This window comes from Ascaphus truei, chromosome 11 (assembly GCF_040206685.1).
Source record: "Ascaphus truei isolate aAscTru1 chromosome 11, aAscTru1.hap1, whole genome shotgun sequence".
Lineage (NCBI taxonomy): Eukaryota > Metazoa > Chordata > Amphibia > Anura > Ascaphidae > Ascaphus > Ascaphus truei.
In genome coordinates, this window is record NC_134493.1 from 41,327,126 (window position 1) to 41,344,445 (window position 17,320).

The window sequence follows — 17,320 nt, forward strand, 5'->3', positions numbered from 1 at the left end:
TCCAACACAGTTTCTGATTTCACCCTCCCATCTTCCTTTTAGTCAACGTCTTGGTCTTTTGATAGACCTTGGGATCCAGTGGGGTGCCATCTTCCTCCAGTGGCGGTCATTTCGGCTTGCGATATGTCCGGCTCACCACAATTTGACATTTGTTCACCCTTTTTCCAGTCTTTGGATTATACCCAGCACGCAACTCTCCATACTGCTTTGAGTTGACTGTAGCTACTAAATTACAGTCACATTTAGGGTTCAAGTTGCACATCCGCACATGAGCACGAGCAGAATACACTGGTCAAACTTCTCTTAAGGCCCAGTGGGAGGTTCCCTTGCAAGATTGTCTTGTTTCTTCCAAATATGCACCATTGAGGGCTGGACAAAAACATTTTAAAAAAACCTGGCAGCCAGAAGTTTTTTGAGCAGAGGTTGGGTTTTGTTGATCGAGGAAAGTAGGGTGTTGCAGACAGGTGGGAGAGGGAACAAGGGTGGGATGAGGTTTAGTGGGTTTGTTGAGCAAAGGGGGGGGGAGAGGGAGTTTCTCAGGAGCCAAGACCGTGACAGAGAAACTCTGGTTCTTGCCTGTCAGCTGCTGCACACGGTCACTCGGATATGCCAGACACTCTCCACTCAACTCCCTTCCTTCCTTCCCAACTCCGCCTGCCGCAGACAGAAGCGCGGTCGGAAGAGAGGGGAACAAGTTTGACAGCTTTGTGAGAGAACCCCACAAAAGCACAGTGGCATATGCAGCTCAGCTTTTGGCACCAGAGCCAACATTTTAAGTGCCATTTGATTTAAATTCGAAAGATTCCTATAGTACTTGCTGGTCAAGGTACAGTTTTCGCCTTCTAGTTCTATTCCATTTGACCTTTGTTGAGTTGACGCATTTGTTGAAGATCACTTTGGTCTTGCTGCGACTCATATGGAGGCCCCACCCGCTTACTTGCTTTTTGTGAGTTCTCCGATTTGTTACTGGTGGTCTTGTTGACTTTTGGCAAAAACAATGCCTTCAAATTGTTTGCAACAAGTATACAAAGTTTATTTTGAGACACACAAAGCTTCGAGTCGGCAAGCAATTGGACCCGTTACATGCATCTTCATACAAAAAATAAATAAAGTATGCAAAGTGTATCAAAATCAAAAATCGGCAAAGATTTAATCCAAGTTTGAATTCAGAGTGTGACAACATGCTGAGTGAACAAAACCCATGGGAAGTGATTGATATAACTTCTTAAATTCAAACAGCAGTGAGACTCCAGAACGTGAGACACCTGGAAATTTCAGCAGAAAGGGAGACCAAACGCAGGTATCCACCGCAGGCCAGTCATTACAGGCACTGCCCGCCTCACCGGACCAAAACGGAGGCATTTAACAGCTTAGGAAAGGGTTTATTTTTAGAAGCAAACCGGTCTAAGCATTTCATCAGCTATAGCTGAATAAGTGTGAGTGTTTGCAGAACACGGCCATGTGAAGTATAAGTGGACACCTAAAATCTGATCACATTACCTTCAGGGTAACGCAAACAAGACTAGCTATCACCCTGCTCCCCAACTAACGCTAAACAATCAGACTATAGATTTTTTTTAAATGGTATTTTTATTTTTTAAAGGTGTCAACCACAGAGCTGTAACGTGTATATAAACAAAGCTAAGGTACACACTTATTGGTTGCTATGAAAGGATGGCTGCCATTGTGATTTTTTCTCTGCACAGCTACACAACACTGTTCTTAGGTATGACCGATTAAATCAAAATATAAAAAAAAAAGGTTCTCTGTATAGATCTAGGAATTTAAAGATAAAAACAGATGCTTTTTCAACCCACCAAAATGAATGCTCCCAGCATATGAGGAATTGTCATTTACCAACAATCCCAAAAAGGTCTAAACCACACGCAAGTAAAAAAAAAAAAAGGCGCTCGCACAGGATTGTGGTAAAGATGGTCTGTTATTAAAGGTGACTGGTTTCTTCAGTCTCGGACATCAGTAACCTGCACATTACAAAGCTTGGAAGTAATCACACTGAAGTCTTCAATATAAACTTGCTAAGTGGGATTCGTTTTTACAGCATCCCAGTGTGAAAAACAATAAATCAGATGCAGTATGTGCCTAAGGAAATACAGGTCAACAGGCATACATCCTCTGACTGAGCAGGCAGACTCCCTGGGGACAGCCAGCCCTGTCTGACTCAGGGAAACCAGTCTGTCTACAGACACATTCCCATATTAATGAGGTTACCACTGCTTACGTGGAGGAAGTGTGCCGGCTATATGCAAACCACCCGAGGAACATTACACCGCTGTTTGCCATTTGGTATATTACGGTGTTAACAGCGCAACCAATGTACGATTCTCTTGAAAACGAGAGGTAACTCAATGTGTTACTTCCTGATAAAAACATTTTCGAAATAAATTCATTAACCACGAATATTTCAAAAGGAAACATTGCGAGTTTCATCAACATTTAATACTACATTGCTATAGCGATTGGCAGGAACACACGATCAGATTTGTTGAGGTTTTTGCCTATGACGTGTTTAGACTTCCTGGGGTTCCAAGGCTTGAACACCTAATTATTTAATTTAAAATAATAAATGAAATAACGGTTAAAAAATACCCCCGATGTAAAGCAAGTTGTGATCCGGATGGGTGCTCGCTGGGCAGTTACCCATTTAGTGACGATGTGCAAACTGTCTTTAAGGTTTGGGTGTTCTGTAAACGATGATGATGTTGTATATGGAGGCAGTTTAAGGAAAGACACACGATAATACGAATGGTAATAGCACAAGGTGCTTCGTGTTCACTTTCTGCCTTTGGGCTTTCTCTATCCAACATATATCCGAGCGAACAGCTTTATTCTCCGCGTCACCTTAGCATTTCACATGCCCAATTAGCCCAGAAGCCGAGCATTTAATCAAACCTGATAAACCCTCCCTTCCTATTAACACAACGCACGGCGATGTGCACCAAGCTCGAGCACTCTTTGTAGGCGCACTTGCAGTCACAGACTGTTTCAGGAACAATCGCTGAACAAAGAAGTTCTGAGAGGGACAACTGGGCCGGAACCGCTTGTGTATAGTAGCCCGGCACGGTTGTGTATGGTAGCCCGGCACGGGCCACCTGCAGAGCACTTCCGCCTACCCTACTCTTATAAAGGCAGAGTCAGTGCCGCATTACGGGCTCCATAGGACAACACGCTCCATGTAGATGTCATGTCTCAGCCCAGGCTGAATGCAACATCACCAAAGTGGAGGCTTGGGTGCTGGAGGTCAGCTGTCCAAACAAAGGGTCATGTTAGGAGGAGGCCAGCTCCCAACACCTGAAAGTGAATGTGCAATAACAGTTACATATATGCTGCATGATAACTGAACTGTAATATATACAAGGCACACAACTTGTACCGTGATGGGTATTTTGCCAATATTTACATTCCTGTGTGTGCAGGTCACACTCGCAATATGAATAGCTTCTAACACTGTTTTGCGTTTTAGAAACTGCAGCTGATCGTGTGAAACATGTATTATCCGCGCACGTGTTTTCGTAGTACACAAGGCAGGATGTTGATCTCCTTTTCACTGTCACAGAACTCATTAATAGGTCTTACCACTTACCGACTACAGTTTAGTGATATGCATTTAAGTATCGCACACTAAAATAACTGAGCCCATATACTTCAGTGTAACAATGGTTTAGAAAACATACAGAACACCTACAAGCTCATATTGAACCCCCAAAATACCCACAACACACATACATACATACATACATACATACATATATAAGCATATAAGTGTCACAGAGGAGTGCTACTGAGCATGGCAATATATACATTTAAAACCAGAGACATAACATAAAACACAGACAAAGCTCAGTGCACATCCAGAAAAACTTATATACGGTACAGTGCCTAAATATACATGTATAAATAACTAATAAATAAAATGTTCTTTTAGTTTAACATTTTGGCCAAATTGTTAAACTAAAAGACTATTTTATTTATTAGTTATTTATACATGGATATTTAGGCACTGTACCGTATATAAGTTTTTCTGGATGTGCACTGAGCTTTGTCTGTGTTTTATGTTATGTCTCTGGTTTTAAATAACAATGGTTTAGAACTGGAGTGGGCAACGCCAGTTCTAAGGGGCCACCAAAAGGTCAAACTTTCAGGATATCCCTGCTTCAGCTCATCTGAGCTGAAGCAGGGATATCCTGAAAGCCCGACCAGTTGGTGGCCCTTGAGGACTGGAATTACTCACCCCTGGTTGAGAATGTTTGTGACCAATTCAGGAGAGCAGGATTATGAGTAAAGACTCTGACTGGCACCGAGTTTGAAGCAGGGGAACCTGGTTCAATTCCCGGTGTCCGCACCTTGTGACCTTGGGCAAGTCACTATCTCCCTGTGCCTCAGGCACCAAAAAATAGATTGAAAGCTCCACGGGGCAGGGACCTGTGCCAGCAAAATGTCTCCACGGGGCAGGGACCAGTGCCTGCAAAATGTCTCCACGGGGCAGGGACCTGTGCCTGCAAAATGTCTCTGTAACATGCCATTATTATTATATAAAAACAATACTGAGACCCACAAACTCGCTCCTTCTGCTAGGTCACTAAATCAGAAAGGACAGCACAGACTCATTCACTGGTCTTGAAGCATGATTGTGGAATGGGAGATGCCCAGCTGAAAAGCTTCTGCATGTCTCATTAAAATGTAGATTTTTTACTGTCTAATAACAATAACTACTGTATCATGGAGCCAGTACTTGAGATGCCAATGTACATTCTGTTACAATCAACATAACATTTTATTATTTTTTAAATGAAGCCAACCACAAGGCTGTTTTTGTCTAAGTGGTACTGCCCAATTAATGTCACCTTTCCCAACATAGCAATAGCAGTTTGAACCAGAAACCTCATTACACTGGGGACAGCGAAACCACTTCGAGAAATGTAGCATGGACACTAGACCATTCTAGACCCCGCTGTGCCAGCAAAAGTACTCGTTTTGCTACAAGAGTGGGCAGCAAAAGGTGTTAATAGGAATGACATATGCCAATACAAACATGTTCTGATATTGGTATTAGCCCTCATGTAAAACATTAAAAAAAATGTAAATGACAAAAAAAAAAAAAAAAAGTTGTGTCTGCAGCCAATGGCTTGTTACCCACAAACCCAAGACACCGAAGAGAGGCACTCGTAGTGCCCTGACATACAGGAATTGATCAGCACCTGGATAACGCTATAGGTGATGCATATATGTGCCGCGATTAGGAAGGAGTGTTGGTTGACAACTGGCTTGGTGCCCAAGGGCTGGAGCAGCGATGAGTCAGGCCTCAAGCACAGGAGGAGCAGGTTTCTTGTAATCTGGGCACAGCGGCAAAAAACTGGCAGAGGCTGGCACGGCTCCTCATTAACACAGGAAATAAGTTTGGGGCCTGTAGCACAGGCGGAGAGGGCACATCATTCTATACAGTGCAAGTACTGGCAACTAACTAACTTCCTTCCTCTCCTTTACTAGCTCACAGTAATTGAATAATTGAATATAAAAGTTACCCCACAAACAGCGAGACAGGGCTGTGCAGAAGAATCAGCAACAGCAGACACCACTGCTCTAGTGCAGCAATAGCAGGCCCACATTTGGGGTACACCCAATAAGTTCAGGGTTTTTTTTCTTTCTTGACTAATTATAAAAAAAGAAATATGTACGACGGACGGATATGGATTAATAAAAAAACGCATCTGTTAGAGCAAGCTGGGTAATACACAGAATTGTGTATGAGAGCTACTAAAAAAAAATAATGCACAATTTTATGGATCCATCCAGATCCCGGAGTTTAAGCTCCATGAAGCGGCCATGTACTAACAAGAGGTAGTAGCTGGTATGATACCTTTTATTGGACTAACAAGTAGTTGATATGTTACAGGCTTTCAAACCACTCGGGGTCCTTAAGAGGCCGGCAAGCGTTCAGTTTCTTTCCACATTATGTTAACACAAGAATAATTTGTCCGCAGCGGCATCAACTGATTACAAAAGCCATGCCAGTCCTCCGTGGAAGCAAAGGGGGTAATAATTCTGACCCCGATACTAGTGGGCAGAAAAGGAGCTCTCAGATGGGCTGCATTGTACATATTACCAAGCTTCAAACGTAGTCTCCACAAGTTATTATGTATGGAGATCTAGCGTAGGAAGAAACATGGCACGGAGATAGAGGAATTGGTCGAATGGGCTACAAGTTTTGTAGAGCAAAACAAATACAAGAATAATGAACATTACTGCATTTATACTACAGGAATTGAAACAATTGTTTTTTATTGCAGTGAGCTGTGACCTCCAACTCGTCAGTATCCAACATCTGTTTTTATCTTTATCATTCACAATTAGAAAACAGAGGAAGTTTACCAGATTATTTGACATAAACCTGCTGAACAAGACAGACTAGTTCTACGCAACCGATGTCGTTTGGGAAAGCAATTATTTCGGCACTGATTAAGCTGCGGAGGCAATGCGGCAACTAACAGGTTACAAAAAAAGCCATGACATTTCAGCTCTGGATTTAAACACACAAACTAAACAGCTAGCCAAGAAACAACAGTTCAAGCATTCAGTAAAAGATTAGCATTACAAAGCCAGCCTGAGCCACTGAGCTCCGAATAGTCATGTGCAAATGGCACCGGATTCTCATTCCGCAGGAAACTTTCACATCACTCGGACCCGACAGCTGGAGGAAGTGAAAAACAAGATTCCCACGAGAAGCTCCCAAAACCAACAGGCCAAAAGTGGCAAAATCACTGGTTGAACCAGCCGCACCCACGCATGGTTAAACGTAAATATTTATCCGTTGCTGCAACATTGTCACAAGTATTTCGGCTTTATATAGATCCGTTTCATCATGTGGTAATTAAGACAATCACAGTTAATGAAACGGACAGAGGACAACTAGAATTAAAAATCGGGCAAGGCTCCGCATGGCTTTCACTGGTTAATTAGAAATGTCCATTACCAGCATGTGCAGAATTTGCCCCTCTCCCCATCTGCCCAAATGACTGGTCAGCATAGAAGTTGTTAAAAAAAAAAAATCATTTAAACTAAGCAGACTACAAGATAACATGTTGAAGTTCACAGCATTTAAATTTAGCTTCTCCAGCGCCGGTACAATCTAACACCTCAAGGAAGATTTTCTGACAGGCTCACTCATCCCATCCAATCTGAAAACTCACTGATAGAACGAAGCATTTTCAGAACTGTGAAATGCAGGACCATTGCTTACTCCACGGGCGCTCAACTCCAGCCCCCCAACAGGTCAGTTTTTCAGGATATCCCTGCTTCAGCAAAGGTGACTCAATCAGTGGCTCAGTCTTTGACTGCGCTGAAGCTGGGATATCCTGATCTGTTTTGGGGGAGGGGGGAAGGGACTGGAGAACATCTGGCTTCTTCCATATCCACTTACCCCCTCAGCCAAGCCCTTTAACTTTACATGTATCTATGTACTTGTGTCTCTATACATCTCTCAACATACAGATGTTATACTGTTCTAAGCCACCTTCCTCCCTTTTTAAGTGATGCACTTAAGCCAATTTGTATTATTCTCCTGTGTATTATGTTTTGTGTAATCTCTTAAAAAAAAAAAAAAAAAAAAAAAACACAGAGTCTTGTGTGCTTGGAACTGGGGAGTAATACAGAAACAAGACAGGCGGAGACTTTTAATACAGTCCTGTTCATTAAAAATAATGCAATGTATCGCAGGGTTCAGTTAATAGCATGTGTCTGGGCGTGTTGCAGACCAGTCAGTTCTTTAAAAACATACTTGTAGGACTACAGATCAATAATTTTTGACAATGGTTTACTAATCAACAAGCAAGGATGTTATCTTGTTTCCTGTTGCAGAGTCTCTGAAACTAGACAAGATGGAGGCAAGTATTTACCATTCTACAACCCATCAAATCGAACTGCAACAAGAGATTGTAACAAAACACACAGGAGGGCCGTTTGCAATTAAAAGGGGTAAAAACAAAAGTGAGGAGTTGAACATGTTGCCATGCAGTACTGAGAGGAGTAGGAATATAAGGCCTGGGACATAGGGAGTTTAGGCGGGCTGAGCCGCGCGGAGCAGATGCACAAAGCCCCTGCATCTGTCATCAGCGCGGCTACAGTTTCTCCCTCCGCATGCGCGCTGATGCGTGCGAAGGCTGAGAAACTTTGCCGAGACAGGCAGGTTTCAAATTTGCCGCTCGGGGAAGCGATGTGAGCTGTCACGTGACCGCTCACATCCAATGGGAGCGAGGGACAAGCCTAGTCTCCCACTCCGCCTCCTGAGCGCGCTCACTGCCTCGCCTGCAAGGACAGGAAACAGCTCCATTTTGGAGCAGGCGAGGCAGAGCAGGAGCCCGGCTCAGCGCTGTTTGCTGCCCTATGTCCCAGGCCTAATACAGTACACAGCTAAAGTACAGACACCCCTTTGAAAGGGTGAAGACAGATACAGCTATCGAGCCTTGTTTGCCAACATTAAAAAATATGGAGCAATTTTGTTCTGCATTTCCATCCCAAGAATCCTGTAGGGAGCACACGCTGCAGAGCAATATGTTAAAGGCAAACCCGGCACTATAGGGTTAAAAGCAGAGCGCACAGCTCAGCTGATAACAGATTGATGCTGCAGAAATTAGCCAGATTAGGTGCTGCTGAAGATATGAGGGGGATGAAGGTACTGGATGTATTACACCACAACTGCCTTAATCTATTAGCACAGTTACATCCGCTAGTACAGGGGTGGCTAACTGCAGTCCTCAAGGCCCACCAATAAATCAGGTTTTCAGGATATCCCTGCTATAGCACAGGTGGCTCAATCAGTGGCTCAGTCATTCTGACTGCCACTGATTCAAGTCATCTGTGCTGAAGCAGGCATATCCCGAAAATCTGACCCATTGGTAGCCGTTGAGGATAGGAGTTGGCCAAACGTGCACTAGTAGGTTAAAAAAAAATAAAAAAGTAGCCAGACGCTGTTGGGGTATCCCATCAGTGGTATAACATACTGTGAGGCATATTAGAAGCCACACAAAGTTGGCATGTTAATATATTATTTACAGTGTCTTATTACATTCAGGCAGAGAAATGCTGCTATTGAAATTGCTTAATTCATTGTAAACAGACATTTTTACAGCACAAGGGATTGCAACCAATTAAAATTCTGCCCTTGAAAGCACCACAGTTTCCATTGCCCGCTACCCTGCTCGGAGACCACACTTCAAAGGAACTGAACCATCTCACGAGTCAAAAAAAAGTGCTTCATTCTGACAGCATAGCAAATATTTTGTTAGGAAATGGACATATTTCCAGCAAGAGAGCAGGCTGATGGGAGGCTAGGTATGAGGTCAACTCTCTCGTTTTCCTTTAGTAAAAGTGAAATGAAAACAGAATTAAACGCCCAGCCAAAAACTATCTTGGTAGTATTGCTAACACAAAACAAGCCCAGCAAAGTCAGAGATTAAACATGTAACAGGGCCAAAGTGAAGGTAAGTTAAACTAGAAATAACGCTTCCTGGATTTCTAATAGCTTTTGTTCGCTGGTGAACGATAAACGCTGCATTGTTTCTACACAAATCAGGAAAGTACCCAGACTGCTCAAAAGAGCAGAGCACGAAAGCATGTCGAAACACTCATGTCACAAAAATGCAAGCAAAATTTCCACTTTGGTTGGTCAAACAAGAATTGATTTGTTCTGCAGCTTCACAGCACCCAATACATAGTTAAAAAATGGACAAGAACGCGAATGATAAAGTCCGAAACCCTCCCACCCCAATATTGTACAGACCATCCACAGATAACGTACACGCGTCTGTCATTAAGAGGAAAGCAAAGAATCCCACTCTCCAGGGAATGCCTCTTATCTGTAACAGGAGCTCCTGCAACATGGTAATGCTGGGTGGGGATCCTTACTTCCCCTGAGATGAGTGTTTGTACCTCCATCCCCAAAATACAGAAATCAGACGCTGAGGGAGGTGGCAGCAGGACTGGACAGGATGTGTCAGGCTGACCCAAGGCTCAGCTCCCCCTGTACACAGGCATTTATCTATCCATCAATGCTTAGAAAGGGAGGGCCGGCGAGAGAGAGCGCGCCGAGGGCCGGCGCACCTATAGGTAATCGTGAGAGAGGATCATGTATTCACAAGAAAGCAGTACACCCCAAACAAGTGAACCGTGTATATCAACACCTCAACTGCCAGACAGAAGGCAAGGGGGTGACGCCTCCGGGAAGTGTGTAATGGGGTCTTTTTATATACAGTGCCAGCACACTACACCTGAGCCATGGAGAGGGTACATCAGGCGTGTACACACCCGGATCTGTGTATACCGTAAACCCACTGCCGGGTGAGGGGAGTGTCAGGGTGTAGAGAGTAGGGGGAGGAAGAGACTATCCCAGGCTGTATTGGAGTGTGACACATAAAACATAGCCCCCCCCCCCCCCCAGTGTCCCAGTAACCGGCTCCTTGTCTGCCCCCCCCCCCCACCACCGGCATGACCAGCTCCTCTCTCCCCTCCCCCCCACCGCACGCCCCCCAGGTGTCTAGGTGACCGGCTCCTTGTCCCACCACCCCAGGGTGTGTGTCGCCCCAGGGTGCCCCATTGACCAACTCATTGTCTCCGGCCCGCATAACCGGCTCCTTGTCTCCCCCACCACCCCCGGGTGCCCCGGTGTCCGGCCCCTTGTCCCCCACCACCCCCGGGTGCCCCGGTGTCCGGCCCCTTGTCCCCCACCACCCCCGGGTGACCCGGTGTCCGGACCCTTGTCCCCCACCCCCCCAGGTGCCCCGGTACCCGGCTCCTTATCCCCCACCACCCCCGTGGTGTCCAGGTGACCGGCTCCTTGTCCCCCACCACCCCCGTGGTGTCCCGGTGACCCGACTGCTTGTCTCCCAACCCCTGGGTGTCCCGGCTGCTTGTCTCCCCACCCCTGGGTGTCCCGGCTGCTTGTCTCCCCACCCCTGGGTGTCCCGGCTGCTTGTCTCCCCACCCCTGGGTGTCCCGGCTGCTTGTCTCCCCACCCCTGGGTGTCCCGGCTGCTTGTCTCCCCACCCCTGGGTGTCCCGGCTGCTTGTCTCCCCACCCCTGGGTGTCCCGGCTGCTTGTCTCCCCACCCCTGGGTGTCCCGGCTGCTTGTCTCCCCACCCCTGGGTGTCCCGGCTGCTTGTCTCCCCACCCCTGGGTGTCCCGGCTGCTTGTCTCCCCCACCCCCAGGTGTCCTGTTGACCGGCTCCTTGTCTCCCCCACCCCCGGATGTTCGGCTCCATATGCCCCCCTACCCCCGGGTGTCCCGGTGACCCACTCCTTGTCTCCCCCACCCCCGTGGTGTCCCGGTGACCCGCTCCTTGTCTCCCCCCACCCCCGTGGTGTCCCTGTGACCCGCTCCTTGTCTCCCCCCACCCCCGTGGTGTCCCGGTGACCCGCTCCTTGTCTCCCCCCACCCCCGTGGTGTCCCGGTGACCCGCTCCTCGTCTCCCCCCACCCCCGTGGTGTCCCGATGACCGGCTCCTTGTCCCCCACCACCGTGGTGTCCCAGTGACCAGCTCCTTGTCCCCCACAACCCCCGTGGTGTCCCGGTGACCGGCTCCTTGTCCCCCACCACCCCCGGGTGTCCCGGCTGCTTGTCTCCCCACCCCCGGGTGTCCCGGCTGCTTGTCTCCCCACCCCTGGGTGTCCCGGCTGCTTGTCTCCCCCACACCCAGGTGTCCCGTTGACCAGCTCCTTGTCTCCCCCAGCCCCGGATGTTCGGCTCCTTGTCTCCCCCACCCCCGGGTGTCCCGGTGACCAGCTCCTTGTCTCCCCCACCCCCGGGTGTCCCGGTGACCGGCTTCTTGTCTCCCCCACCCCCGTGTGTCCCGGTGACCGGCTCCTTGTCTCCCCCACCCCCCGGTGACCCGGTGACCCGCTCCTTGTCTCCCCCGGGTGACCCGGTGACCCGTCGGTACCTGTCAGTCGGACTTTGATGCTGGATCCGCCCCTCCGGGTTCCAGGATTCGACATCCCGCCCGCGCCCGGCGGGTCACTTCATGTGCCCGCGCGAGGAGAGTTGAGCATCCGCTGCCGCCCGCCCCTTCACCCCGGGCGTCTCATACACCCGCCGGGCTTCCGCGCTCATAAACACCGCGAGAGCGAGCCGCCGAGAGCGCGCGCCCTACTGACGTCACGCGGCGCGCAGGTGAGGGACGGTCATGTGACCCCCTCCCTGGCAGTGAGGGCGCCGCCAAGCTCCCAGCTCCGGTCACCATGGAGATCATCAGTGGGCGGGGTCAAACCAAGAGCTCACAGCGCCACCTGCAGGCGACCGGAGGAAGTGTGTGTGTGTGTGTGTGTGTGTGTGTGTGTGTGTGTGTGTGTGTGTGTGTGTGTGTGTGTGTGTGTGTGTGTGTGTGTGTGTGTGTGTGTGTGTGTGTGTGTGTGTGTGTGTGTGTGTGTGTGTGTGTGTGTGTGTGTGTGTGTGTGTGTGTGTGTGTGTGTGTGTGTGTGTCATATACGTGTGTGTTTTTTATAATGTATATCACATACCTGAGTGTTTGTGACTGTGTGTATGTGTTATAATATATGTTAATACATGTGTTATAATATGTGATTGTGTTTGTGTGTTATAATGTAAGTCAAACACGTGTGTGTTATAATGTATGTCACATACCTGTGTGTGTGTATTATAATGTATATCACATACCTGTGTGCACATCATTGTGTGTGTGTGTGTGTGTGTGTGTGTTATAATGTATGTCACATACCTGTGTGCATGTGATTGTGTGTGTGTTATAATGTATGTCACATACCTGTGTGCATGTGATTCTGTGTGTTGTAACGTATGTCACATACCTGTGTGCATGTGATTGTGTGTGTGTTATAATGTATGTCACATACCTGTGTGCATGTGATTGTGTGTGTTGTAACGTATGTCACATACCTGTGTGCATGTGTGCATGTGATTGTGTTATGTGAAAGGGATTACTCACATTCACATCCAATTTGCATTTCCCTGCAGGGAACTTAAAATGAACTCCCCAAAAACCATCACAGTAACCCCCATTTACGCTGCCACCACCATGATTAATTTAAGGCCTTAAAACTTCAGGCATCCTCAGCCCCCCTTCTGCTACAAAAATATGTAATTAACACACACAAAAAAAACTATTTTCGCAAAACGTGATCATTCAATTAGAGCCCAAAGACAATACTTATTATATTTTAGGTTTAATGTTACAAAAAGTGTACGGTGCTTGTTACAGAAAGGAAAGATTCCAAAAACACACAGCATATAAATGCAGACAGTTTTATAATAAAAGGAAATAAAAACAGAAAACTTAATACGTTTCCACCTACTAGACTCCTCAAGAGTTCATGAAATTGAAATATGAGTATTTACACATTATTGATATAACACCCTTCTTAGATAGGGTATGCCAGGTGTCCAGTATTGAACCAGACTGTCCTGTATTTGGACACTGTCCAGTAAAATAATTAGAGGTAATACTGGACATGTATGTGTATACATTACCTGTTTATATATCTCCATATATATATTTCCATATATAACCCCTCTATTCCTATTCGTGGAGTCAGGAAGGAATTTATTTTTCCCCCTAGGAGATATCATTGGATAATGTCACTGGGGTTTTGTGTTTGCCTACCTCTGGGTCAATATGCTGTAAGTATGGATATAGGATAAAGTATCTGGAGTCTAAATTTAGCATAGGTTGAACTTGATGGACGTATGTCTTTTTTCAACCTCATCTACTACTATGTAACTATGTACTGTACCTCAGACTGTATGCCTGGTGCTGAGGTGGGGGCCTGAGTCCGTATGTCTATGTTAGATACCATATGTGTGTGTGGAAGAAGTAAGGGGACACAACACGGATATGGATATATATAATAATAATAATAATAATAGCATGTTTTTTTATAGCGCTGCTAGTTATACGTAGCATGGTAAAATAATAAGTGCAAAAAATAGCGCTCGTGTAAACAATTTACAGACAGTAAACAAAACCTGTTATAAGGATAAGATGAAGGTAGTCCTGGAGCTGCCTGAAAGGTTGATCCGGTATCTTCCAACCAGATGAGAAGTCTGTGTGTGGAAACCTTCTATGGCGCTGAGGATAATGGAACTTGAATCTTGTGCAAAGGATCTCTTCTTATGCAGACATGAGTAGGAAATGCCCAATGGTTTTAGGGTCTTTACTCCTGGAATCACCGCTCGCCGTGGGGTGCAAACGTCTGCTGGTGCGGGGGGGATCTCCTGCAATACTCGTGGTCTCGTTGCCAACAGAGTTTCCTTCGATCGTCTCCTCCGCTGACGTCACCGCCTGAATTGCACTGCTACAGTGTCCCTGAATGACCGAAAAACCTTCCAACGCGTTTCGAAACTCCAATTATTGGGTTTCTTCGTCAGGGAGCCTATTGGTATATCTTTCAACAGTTAATAATAACCTTGTGATCCTTAGGGCAAGGGTGCCCAAACTTTTTGCCCTGTTCCCCCGTGCCTGCTCTCCCCCACTGCTGGCACCCCCCGCCCCTCCCTTACCTTGTCTCAAGCATCAAATGACGCCACAGGGTCATGTGCCGTCATGTGACATGGCGCTGCCCAAAACTGTTTGAGTCAAGGTAAGAGAACTTACAGAGGCCTCACGCGGTCCCCCGGCATTTCATTAAATGCTTTGGGGAAGAGCATGGGGCCTCTATAAACACCGCGTCCCCCAAAAAAATCTCGCTCCCCCCTGCCCCAGTTTGCACACCCCTGCCTTAAGGCACAGGATCACCACATACAAGTCAAGGTACAATTCTCCGTTCAGCTTACATAAGCGCTGCGTATGTGTATGTGTTATAGTCAACCTAATGGGCCTCCCAAATCCTGGGGGGCTGTAGGGTGGCCAGGTGGCTTCTCCAAAAACACTGGACACAATGGGGAGAGGTGCGACGCGCTCGAGACACGCACGCACATACTACGCTATGTTTGTTTTCCCCTTCTCTTTTTCTGCGCCTAGGTCACACACACACACACACACACACACACGGTATCAGAGAAATTGTCCATCTCTAATGAGCTGAATGTTCCGAGCTTCAGCCAGTGGCAGAGTTCTGTACAGCTGAATTTACAGGACATAAGAAACAGGGACAGTACCTGCCAAATAGGTACAGTACAGGTGGGCGTGGTGTATCCAGTGATGGATTTCCCACGAGGCTGATTAGCCTAGAGCAGCATATTTTGTGTGTCTGTGTGTGTTGAGAAGGTCTTACCTTCTCCGGAGCGGCCCCCTCCTCCAGCGTCGCCTTGTCAATTGCGACCTATCACATGACAACGGGTCGTCGCATGCCGCCGTGACGCTGAAGGAGGAGGGCCGCCCCCGCTGCCTGCATGAGCCTAAGGCCTCGGCCATGTTCCCTGTTTGCTGGCGGAAGCGCGCGTCAGCACTGAGCCCCTACAGCCGCAATTAGAGCGGCTTTAGTAGGGGCTCACCTGCGCTTCCGCAAGCGTGCGGAAGCGCAGGTCTCAGGGGAATTTAAAATTCCCCCGCTTGCCGGCGCGACAGGCCGGTCACGTGAGCGGTCCGCCCAATGAGGGCGAACCAGCTCCGTGACGTCACTGGCCCGCCCCCGGCCAGTGACGTGCCCGCCCCCGGCCCGCCCCCTGACAGCGCGTGCGGTAAGCAACCGCAAGGCCAGGGAAAGCACCCGCTTTCCCTGAGCCTCAGCGCGCCTCAGTGAGCAAGCAGGGAGCCTGGCCGAGGCCTATGGGCGGTAAGGTTAAATCCAAAACTGGGTGTATATTAGATTGTAAACTCACATTGTTTCCATTTGTGTCAGTATCACTCACCCGTCTATTGTCTTGTTCGGTCAATGGGGTTTATTCATTAATCTGTGATAGTGCCGGTCAGGCTCTTATTGACCTGAATGCCCCTGTTGTGTGAAGAACCTCAATGTGTATGTAGTTTGTGCATCTCGGAGTATATGTTTAGCTCTATGTAAACACAAAGAATAATGATAAAGATGGATATTATAGACTATTGACGCTATAAAGAGTCTCCCTCCAAATAATGTTTTGTTTTTTTAAGTCAGTGAAGTGGTACATTTTACTTTTAATCCCTACGCACAATCATAATAACAAATATTCAAGTCCGGGAACATTTGGAAAACACTGATCATAACGTGGTCTCATTTGAAATACATTTTCATGAACCATTTTTATATGGGTTCAACAAAGACTTTACATTTTAGAAAGGCAGATTTGAATTAATTGAGGACTAATCTACAAGGAATACATCGGGATTATGTTTTTTGCAGGAAAAAATGTGGAAGATAAATGGGCAGTCTTTAAAACATTGTTAGAAATTTATACTTATCAGTGTATACCCTTGGGTAATAAATATAAAAGAAATAAGTCAAAACCAATGCTAAATAAACAGGTAGGGGAGGAAATGGAAAAGAAGAGGCAGGCAGAAGGGACGGAGGCATCATATCAGAATTATAAGGAATGTAACAAAAGTTGCAAAAGGGCAATCAAATAAGCAAAAATTGAAAATGAAGAAAGGATTTCAATAGAAAGTAAGATCAACCCTAAAAAGTTTTTTAAGTACCTCAATAACAAAAAGATTAGAAAATAAAATATAGGACCCTTTCAGTGCAAGATGGGCAGGCAAATTATTGGGGATACGGAAAAAGCAGAGGTATTAAACCAATTCTTTGCTTCTGTATTTACCAGAGAAGAATCATTTGCAAATATAATGCCACAGGAGGAAGCCATCATCTCTATATCAACAATATGACAGTCGTGAGGGTTTGGCCCGGGATAAAAGGGGTTACACCCCAATTGGCCACCCTCTAACCTCACCAGGGAGACAAGGGGTTAACTGGGCTGAGACCCAGACGTGTGATTTAACCCTTGTCATCACCTGAAAATGTATATTCCCTGTTCCCCCATGTTTTATTGTTAATCAGTGTCTGCAGCACACACACACTGGGATCCATCCGGGAGCACAAGGGTTAATAGTTGTATAGTGATTATAGCCCTTTGTGTAATTTTCCCGCCTTTTCAGACACCATTTTGCAGGTTCCCATAGGCCGCCATTAGGGCTCAATGCTTTTTAATGGTGAATCTTGCTGTGGAGTCAGGTTCCTGAGAAGACCAGCAGATGGCGTCCGAGAGGGAGAGCGGCGGTTTCCCATTGAAAGTCAATGGGCTCATTGACTTCAATGGAGAAACCCTCGAGAGAGCTTTCCAGGAACAAGTTGGCTGCCGTCCAAACCGCTTAACCGCAAAGCGGATACATTTTCAATAGGAGAGCTTTGATCACTTACATGTCAAGTT

General features: G+C 46.7%; 1 protein-coding gene across 1 annotated transcript in view; it reads right to left on the reverse strand.

The window, feature by feature from the left end:
* Positions 1-12,166, reverse strand: part of SMURF1 (SMAD specific E3 ubiquitin protein ligase 1) — a 39,126-nt gene extending 26,960 nt beyond the window's left edge. Inside the window, exon 1 of the mRNA XM_075565814.1 lies at positions 11,949-12,166. Coding sequence (XP_075421929.1) covers positions 11,949-12,003 — 55 coding nt within the window. The 5' untranslated portion in view covers positions 12,004-12,166. The remainder of the gene's footprint in view (positions 1-11,948) is intronic.
* Positions 12,167-17,320: the final 5,154 nt, after the last annotated feature.